Source organism: Rattus norvegicus, chromosome 13 (genome assembly GCF_036323735.1).
Source record: "Rattus norvegicus strain BN/NHsdMcwi chromosome 13, GRCr8, whole genome shotgun sequence".
Classification (NCBI taxonomy): domain Eukaryota; kingdom Metazoa; phylum Chordata; class Mammalia; order Rodentia; family Muridae; genus Rattus; species Rattus norvegicus.
Genome location: NC_086031.1, coordinates 26906515 through 26916616, shown reverse-complemented (window position 1 = coordinate 26916616; position 10102 = coordinate 26906515). Strand labels below are relative to the sequence as shown.

The following is a 10102-nucleotide window of genomic DNA, read 5'->3' as shown; positions in this document are numbered from 1 at the left end:
CTGAAGCTCAAAGCACACATTGTACCTCACATAATAATAGTAGGAGATTTCAACACTGTACTCTCATCAATGGACAGATCATGGAAACAGATGTTAAACAGAGACATAGAGAAACTAACAGAAGTTATGAAACAAATGGATTTAACAGATATGTATAGAACATTTCAACCTAAAACAAAAGGATATATATTCTTCTCAGCACTGAATGGAACCTTCTCCAAAATTGACCATATAATCGGTCAAAAAACAGGCCTCAAGAGATACAGAAGGATAAAGATAATCCCATGAATCATATCAGATCACCTCACACTAAGACTGGTCTTCAATAACAGCAATAAGGGCAGAAAGCTCACATATATATGGAAGTTGAACAATGCTTTAATCAATGACAACTTGGTCAAGGAAGAAATAAAGAAAGAAATTAAAGACTTCTTAGAATTTAATGAAAATTGAACATACAACATTCCCAAACTTATGGGACACAATGAAAGCGGTACTATGAGGAAAACTCATAGCTCTGAGGGCCTGCAAAAAGAAACAGGAGAGAGCATATGTCAGCAGCTTGACAGCACACCTAAAATGTCTAGAATAAAAAGAAATATATAAACCCAAGAGGACTAAAAGGCAGAAAACAATCAAATTCAGAGCTAAAATCAACCAAGTAGAAATGAAAAGGACTATACAAAGAACCAAGAAAACCAGGAGCTAGTTCTTTGAGAAAATCAACAGGATAGATAAATCCTTAGGCAGACTAACCAGAGGTCACAGAAAGTATATCCAAATTAACAAAATCCGAAATGAAAAGGGAGACATAACAACATAATCTGAAGAAATTAAAAGAATCATCAGATACTAGTACAAAAACCTATATTCAACAAAACTGGAAAATCTGGAGGAAATGGAAAATTTTTCTAGAAAGATAACAGGTACAAAGTTAAACCAGGAAAAAATAAACTGTCTAAACAACCCCATAACTCCTAAAGAATTGAAGCAGTTATTAAAGGTCTCCCAACCAAAAAGAGCCCAAGTCCAGATGGGTTCAGTGAAGAATTCTATCAGACCTTCAGAGAAGACCTCATACCAATATTGTCCAAACAATTCCACAAAATTGAAACAGATGGAACACTACTGAATTCCTTCTATGAAGCCACAATTACTCTTACACTGAAACTACACAAAGACCAAACAAAAAAGAGAACTTCAGACCAATTTCTCTTATGAATATTGATCCAAAAATAAAATTCTTGCAAACCGAATCTAAGAAGACATCAAAATAAACATCCATCATTATCAAGTAGGCTTAGGGTTGGGTTAATACACGAAAATCCATCAACATATTACTATATAAAAAAACTTAAGATAAGAACCACATGATCATTTCATGTGATCATTAGATGCTGAGATAGCATTTGATAAAATTTCAACACCCCTTCATGATAAAAGTCCTGTAATGATCAGGAATTCAAGGTCCATATCTAAACATAGAAAAAACAATATAAAGTAAACAAGTAGGTAACATCAAACTAAATGGAGATTACCTTGAAGCATTCCCACTAAAATCAGGGGCTAGACAAGGCTGCCCACTTTATCCCTACTTATTCCATATAGTACTTGAATTCCCTGCCAGAGCAATCAGAAAGTAGAAGGAGGTCAAAGGGATAAAAATTGGAAGGGAAGAAATCAAAATATCACCATTTGCAGATGATATTACAGTGTACTTAAGTGACCCCAAAAGTTCTACCAGAGAACTACTTAACCTGATAAACAACTTCAGCAAAACGTCATGGTAAAAATTAATTCAAACAAATCAGTAGCCTTCCTCTACTCAAAAGATTAACAGGCTGAGAAAGAAACTAAGGAAATGACACCGTTCACAGTAGTCCCAAGTAATATAAAATATCTTGGTGTTACTTTACCCAAGCAAGATTTCTATGACAAAAGCTCAAAGCCTATGAAGAAAGAAATTGAAGAAGATCTCAGAAGATGGAAAGAACTTCCATGGTCATGAATTGACAGGATTTATATAGTAAAGATGGCCATTTTGCCAAAAACAATCTACAGATTCAATGCAATCCCTTTCAAATTTCCCACTCAATTCTTTATAGAGATAGAAAGAGCAATATGCAAATTCATTTGGACTAACAAAAAGACCCAGGAAAGTGAAAACTATACTCAACAATAAAAGAACGTCTGGGGGAATCACCGTCCCTGACTTCAAGCAGTATTTCAGAGCAATAGACATAAAAACTGTATGGTATTGGTACAGAGACAGGCAGATAGATCAGTGAAACAGATTTTAAGAACCCAAACACCTATACTCACTTGATCTTTGACAACGGAGCTAAAACCACCCAATGGAAGAAAGATAGCATTTTCAACAAATGGTGCCAGTTCACTTGGAGGTCAGCATATAGAAGAATGCAAATCAATCCATTCTTATTACCATGTACAAAGCTTAAGTCCAAGTGGATCAAGGACCTTCACATCAAACCAGATACACTCAAAATAATAGAAGAAAAGTGGGGAAGAGTCTCAAATACATGGGCACTGGAGAAAATTTCCTGAATAAAACACCAATGGCTTATGCTCTAAGATCAAGAATCGACAAATGCGACCTCATAAAACTGCAAAGCTTTTGTAAAGCAAAAGACACTGTCATTATGACAAAACAGCAACCAACAGATTGGGAAAATATCTTTACCAATCCTACATCTGATAGAGGGCTGATATCCAAAATATACAAAGAACTCAAGGAGTTAGACTCCAGAAACCAAATAACCTTATTAAAAAATGGAGTAGAGTGCTAAACAAAACATTCTCAGCTGAGGATTAGTGAACGGACAAAAAGCACCTAAAGAAATGTTCAACATCCTTAGTCAATAGGGAAATGCAAATCAAAACAACTCTGAGATTACACCTCATACCAGTCAGAATGAATAAGATAAAAAACTCAGGTGACAGCAGATACTGGCAAGGATGTGGAGAAAGAGGAACACTCCTTCATTGTTGGTAGGATTACAGACTGGTACAACGATTCTGGAAATCAGTCTCGAGGTTCCTCAGAAAATTGGACATTGAACTACCTGAGGACCCAGGTATACCACTCTTGGGTATATACCCAAAAGATGCCCCAACATATAACCAAGGCACATGCTACTCTATGTTCATAGAAGCCTTATTTATAATAGCCAAACAATTTGTAAAGACATTGACTTTATGTAATTAATGTAAAGAACAATGACTTTATGAAATTCATAAGGAAATGGATGGAACTGGAAAATATCCTGTGCGAGGTAACACAATCACAGAAAAACACACATGGTATGCACCTATTGATAAGTGGTCATTAGCCCAAATGCTCGAATTACCCTAGGTGTACAGAACACTTGAAACTCAAGAAGAATGACCAAAATGCGGATGCTTCACTCCTTCTTTAAAAGGGGAACAAGAATACCCTTGGGAGGGGATAGGAAGGCAAAGTTAGAACAGAAAATGAAGGAACACCAATTCAGAACCTGCCCCACATGTGGCCCATACATATACAGACACCAAACTAGATAAGATGGATGAAGTAAAGAAGTGCAGGCTGACAGGAACCAGATGTATATCTCTCCTGAGAGACACAGCCAGAATATGGCAAATACGTAGGCGAATGTCAGCAGCAAACCACTGAACTGAGAACGGGACCCCTGTTGAAGGAATCTGAAAAAGTACTGGAAGAGGTTGAAGGGGCTTGAGACCCCATATGAACAACAATGTCAACCAACCATAGCTTCTGGGGTCTAAGTCACTACCCAAAGAGTATACATGGACTGTCCCTTGGCTCTAACTGCGTAGGTAGCAATGAATAGCCTAGTAAGAGCACCAGTGGAAGGGGAAGCCCTTGTTTATGCCAACGGTGAACCCCCAGTGAATGGGATTCTTGAGGGGAGGGTGGCAATTGGGGGAGGAATTTGAGGGGAGCACTCATATAGAAAGGGAGGAGTATGGGTTATGGGATGTTGGCATGGAAACCGGGAAAGGGAATTCCATTTGAAATGTAAATAAGAAATACCCAATTTAATAAAGATAGAAAAAAAAGATGAACTCCATATATATTATTTGAATATATATATATATATATATGTGTGTGTGTGTATTTGTGTATATATGCTCAAATATGCATATGCTAAGTATATAAGTATATATAAGATATATTCATAAAAGAAAATATATCTTTTAAAATTCAAATGTAAATAATATCACGGTGACTATTCTTTTATGGTAAAAGTATTTCAGATTTTCTTTGAACATATTTCTTTATGGAATACAAAGTAATGCAATATATATTCCCCTAAGAAAATGTTCAAATACATCTTTTCTTTGGCATAACATGTCTTACGAAAGAGTGTAGAACAGTAGTTGGCAAAGGTTTTCTTGTAAAATGTCCCAAAGCAAATATTTTAGTCTTGTAGATTATGCCATAACCATATATTTTTGTCATGACAGCATGAATGTAATAGCTATGCAGAATATATAAATGAATGCAAATGTCAATGTTCCATTAAAACTTGATTTATGTATATTAATGTTTGGCTGGTTTTATTTCACAGAAATCTGGGGATGAGGTAGGCCACCCACTTCATATTCATTGCCTTTATGTTACCTATACAGAATAGTTAGAATTTCAATAAGATGTCGGACAATGTCTATGGTCTTTGAGGATCTCTTGAAGAAAAATTTTCATCCCTATTGAGGGTTTCTACCTATACTGGATCATTCAGTATCTCTCCTCTGACACCCAAGCCCAGGAACGTTAAAGCTTGCTTCTGTCTTCTCTGCATAGATATTGGCAATTTGCATCAAAAATCAGAAATAACTTGGGGGAAAGGTCACTTGGGTCTACTGCACCCTTTGGTCTCTGGGGCAACCATGTCTTGACAAAATTATATTTGCATTAAAATTCTAACATCAACCCACTACAGGATTCATATCTGACATAGTGAAGTGTCCACTAGACCAACGTAATGGTAGACTACTATGGCTGGGGTAAGTCAACCACTTCTATCATTTTTAATGTAGTTTAGAGAGTTCAGAAAATAAATATATACTAAATTTAGCTGAATTTAGCTCTTCTAGTAGATTCATAATAGCTCCTAGCATCTGCATAGCTATGGCCTTTAAACTGAAAGTAGCGATTTATATTGCCATTACATCAAATAATCAAGTTAATGGCCCATTTTAATTGAAAATGAACATAAAAAATTTTCAAATATTTTTATTTCTCCAGAATTTACTTTGTAAAAAATTATTTTTAATAAGCAATGTTACACATGAAAGAGATAAATAGTAAAATGATCACAATGTTAATTAAAACTGCAATCTAGCCCTCCCTCTTCCTTTCCGCCGGGGCAGCCATCTTCCAGTAACTCGCCAAAATGACGAACACAAAAGGAAAGAGGAGGGGTACTCGGTATATGTTCTCTAGACCTTTTAGGAAACATGGAGTCGTTCCTTTGGCCACATACATGCGAATCTACAAGAAGGGTGATATTGTAGACATCAAGGGAATGGGCACTGTTCAAAAAGGAATGCCCCATAAGTGTTACCATGGCAAAACCGGAAGAGTCTACAATGTCACCCAGCATGCCGTGGGCATCATTGTAAACAAGCAAGTTAAAGGCAAGATTCTGGCCAAGAGGATCAATGTGCGGATTGAGCACATCAAGCACTCAAAGAGCAGAGACAGCTTCCTGAAGCGGGTGAAGGAGAACGATCAGAAGAAAAAGGAAGCCAAAGAGAAGGGCACCTGGGTTCAGCTGAAGCGCCAGCCTGCGCCACCCAGAGAAGCCCACTTTGTGAGGACTAACGGAAAGGAGCCCGAGCTGCTGGAGCCCATTCCATACGAATTTATGGCCTAATGTATACAAAGGAAATAAAGAACCTGAACTGCAAAAAAAAAAAAAAAAAAAAAAAAAAACTGCAATATAACTTAGCAACATGTGTGCTTGACATACATCTGTAAACACTTCATTTAGGATGCTGAAAGCCAGAATGTTCACTGTGAGCTCTGGGCTACAGAGTCAGGTACCACAAATCCATATTGCATGAATAAATGTCTCAAGCACCTTCGATCAGTCTCTTGAAGACTGAATGTGAGAATCTACCAACTCTACAGATTTTCTGTTCCTGATCTTAGAAACAGCTTGTTCTGAGCTGGTGCTACTTCTGTTATCTCATCTACAATGAATTGCTCAAAGGTGATTCTGCAGGCCTATACATCAGGTAATCCAGCTGCAAAGTTGAGATATCAGGAAACAGAGCTTCAAATACCCACTGGACCTGTAAGAGGCATGTTTGTCAAAAATTAACAATAATAATACAATGAGACAGTAACAAATGTTAACTCTGGATGCCAAGGGTGCATATTTACAAACTCAAATATCTAAGACAATAGTTATTCACCAATGATGAATACTGCAATAGGTAAATTTCTTAAGAATAAGCACTTCAGTTGCATATAAAAATTATTTTAAAGTAACAATATTAGTTATAATCAAATAATTTAGTATATGACTAATAATATTTGAATGAGTTCTGCAAAAACCAGCTGAATTTAGTAATGAAAATTAATCAAGACGTGAAAGAGAACATAATAAAGATAATTTCTTTTGTGAAAGTCACAATGAAAAAATAAAAAATTTTGAAATAAAAAATTCTGAAATTTATGCCAAAGGCTCACACAAAGTGGAAGACATAATAATAGATCTTATCAACAGATGTTTATGATTCATCTTTGAGAGTATTTTCACTCTATTTTGATCAGATTCCTACTCCTTTCATCAACATCTCATACATCTGTGCCCTGTCTGTATCTACCCAATTCTGCATTCTCAGTTTTGTTTAAATCTACTAAATATAATATACTCTTAGATGTGAGATATTCCTGTGGAATATAGTTGGGCCACTCAAACACCCATCACATTCAAATATTTTTTTATTTATGTAATAGCAGAACAAAACTTTTTATATATAAGGCCCAAACACTTTCGCTTTTCATTTGTATTTGAAGAATGCATAGATATCTTGAACAAATATGATTTTACTACCAAAAAATAGTATATTCTCATTGGGGACCCAAAAGGCCATCCTCTGCTACATATGCAGATGGAGCCATGGGTCTGCCCTTGTTTACACTTTGGATAGTGGTTTAGTACCTGGGAGCCCTGGTTGGTTGCTATTGTTGTTCTTATGGGGTTGCAAGCTCCTCCAGTCCTATCTCTAACTCCTCCAACTGGGACCCTTGCTCAATTCAATGGTTGGCTGTGAGTATTCACCTCTGTATTTGTCATACTCTGACAGAGGCTCTCAGGAGTCAGCTGTATCAGGCTCCTGTCAGTATGCACTTCTTGGCAGCTGTATGTATGTGGGCTGGATTCTTAGGCAAGGCAGTCTCTGAATGGCTATTCCTTCAGTTTCTGCTCTAAACTTTGTTGCTGTATTTCTTCTGAATATTTTTGTTGCCCCTTCTAAGAAGGAGCGAAGCATCTACACTTTGGTCGTCATTCTCCGTGAGCTTCATGTGATCTGTGGATTGTATCCAAGCTTTTGGGCTAATATTCACTTTTCAGTGAGTGCATACCATGTGTGTTTGCTTGTGTGTGTGTGTGTGTGTGTGTGTGTGTGTGTGTGTGTGTATGCTTGTATGTGTGTGCATGTGTTTTTTTGTGTGTGTGTATGTGTGTGTGTGTGTGTGTGTGTGTGTGTGTGTGTCGGTGCATGGTTGGGTTACCTCACTCAGGATGATATTTTTTATATCCATCCATTTGCCTATGAATTTCATGAAGTCATTGTTCTTAATAGCTAAGTAGTACTCCATTGTGTAAAGGTACCATATTTTCTGTATTCATTCCTCTATTGAGAGACATTGAGGTTCTTTCCAGCTTCTGCCTATTACAAATAAGACTGCTATAAACATAGTGGATTATGTGTCCTTGTTATATGTTGGAGCATCTTTTGGGTATATGTCCACAAATGGGAGAAACCCTTGGTCGTGTCAAAGCTCGACCCCCCCAGTGTATGAGAATGTCAGTGCAGTCTGGTGGGAAGGGTGGGTGGATGAGTGGGGGAACATCCTTATAGAAGAAGGGGGAGGGGTATGGAATAGGATGGGAAACTGGGAAAGGGTATACATTTGAAATGTACATAAAAAATCCAATAAAAAGGTATTTCCTCAAAATTTACAATGTTCATAACAATTAATTAAAATGTTTTCTGACACGTGGTTATTTTTATGAAAATAATCAGCATTGATAAACTGTTTATCATAAATATGGAGGAAAAATTTAAAAATAATGTTCATATGTTGACAGTATAATGGATATCATAAAGAATTAGAATGTTACTTTATAGAAAAAAAAACCTGTAAAAAGAACAATAGAGGTAGCTTGATGGTTGAGAGCCCTCATTGAGATCAGAAAGAATCAGAGTAGTTTCCTGTACTCATAGTGCTCAGCTTTCAAATAGCTTCAATTCCAATCCCAGTATACCTGACACAACTTTCTGGATACCTGCTCAAGTTTGTGGGTGCGTGCGCACACACACACACACACACACACACACACACACACACACACACACTCAGGCACATACACACACACAGGTATACACACACATACAGAAAGGCACATACACACACACACAGAGTTTAGTTTAGTCATCCTTTTTATGTCCAACATTTTATAAAATGTCAGGCAGTTATCTCTCTTCCTTTTGACTTTGGAGCACCTTCCGATTTGTACCCTTGTCCTTTGAGTGGCATGAATGTGCCCCAGAGTCTTATAATAGTGAGGGTTGGAATCCTTTAATATCCACAATTTTTTATTACATTCCTATGACACTTTAAATAAACTCCATAATTTAAGAATTTCTATTTTTATTTCCTTGGTAAAGATAACGAAGCTCAAATACACTAACCATAAGTTTTATAGGATAGACATAGGCATACTTTCTAGCATTTCACATTCAAAGAGATCAGACCTATATCCATTCATTCAACAGTAAACAAGATGAACACTCTGACCATGTTACAGAAGGGATATGATATTGTTGATTAGTTTTCACATTTTGTGTTCTGATTAATGATATTCAGAAATAACATTTCTCTTCATATTTGTTATGTCTTTCCATTAAAATAACTTCTGTGTGAATATAAAAAGAGTGAGATCTAAATATGGATGACATTTTATTTATCTGCTAAAATATACCCTATTGTATACCTGTAGCACATTCATATGCCATTTTTAAATGAATGTTTGTTTGTTTGTTTATTATTTATTTATATGAGTACACTGTTGCTCTCCTCAGACACACCAGAAGAGGGCATTAGATCCCATTACAAATGGTTATGAGCCACCATGTGGTTGCTGGAAATTGAACTCAGGACCTCTAGAAGAGCAGTCAGTGCTCTTAACCTCTGAGCCATCTTGCCAGCCCTGTATACCATTTTTAATAAATGTTTACTCAAATCTTTTGGACCTTTTTAATCAAATTATTCATTTAGAGTGACAGCAGTACTTATTGACTTTTTCAGTGTCTTTCTCTTGTTGAGATTAAAATAATACTACCAAACACCACGCTACAGAAAAAAATTGAAGCATTAATTTTTGCCTGTGATCCCATGGAGACAAGAGTCAATTATGGTGGAGATTCACGACAGCACGTGATAGGATCAGGAATTTGAGAAAGCACATTATATCTGCAAATAAAGCACAATACAATAAGGAACTAGGAATACATAATCTCATAGCTTTGCTCCTGTGATATTTTTAAGCCAGCAAGACTGTATCTCTTAAGCATCCTAAACACCTATATCTAATATATATATATATATATATATATATATATAAATTTTCAAATTTCTTATCCTGTGTGGAACATTTCTCACTTAAAACACATTAAGGCTTATAACCATATGTATGTATTCCAACTCATGAAAGTATTGCATGAAATATATAAAATATTTTGTATATTAACTAAAACTATTTAAAAAAATCCCAATGTATTTCTACTATAAGCAGTGGTGAAATGTCTTCTTCTTTTTTTTTTTTACTATACCTGCTCA

General features: G+C 36.1%; 1 protein-coding gene across 1 annotated transcript; it reads left to right on the top strand.

Annotated features, from left to right (window-relative positions):
* The first annotated feature begins 5369 nt into the window (after window positions 1-5369).
* Window positions 5370-5967, top strand: LOC134481478 (large ribosomal subunit protein eL21). Its single transcript, XM_063272668.1, has one exon. The coding sequence runs from the start codon at window positions 5418-5420 to the stop codon at window positions 5898-5900; it is 483 nt and encodes a 160-aa protein (XP_063128738.1). The 5' UTR covers window positions 5370-5417; the 3' UTR covers window positions 5901-5967.
* Window positions 5968-10102: the final 4135 nt, after the last annotated feature.

What these genes read in the sequence shown, in the direction of transcription:
- LOC134481478 (XM_063272668.1), top strand. Translation starts at nt 5,418, where the DNA reads ATGACGAACACAAAAGGAAAGAGGAGGGGTACTCGGTATATGTTCTCT.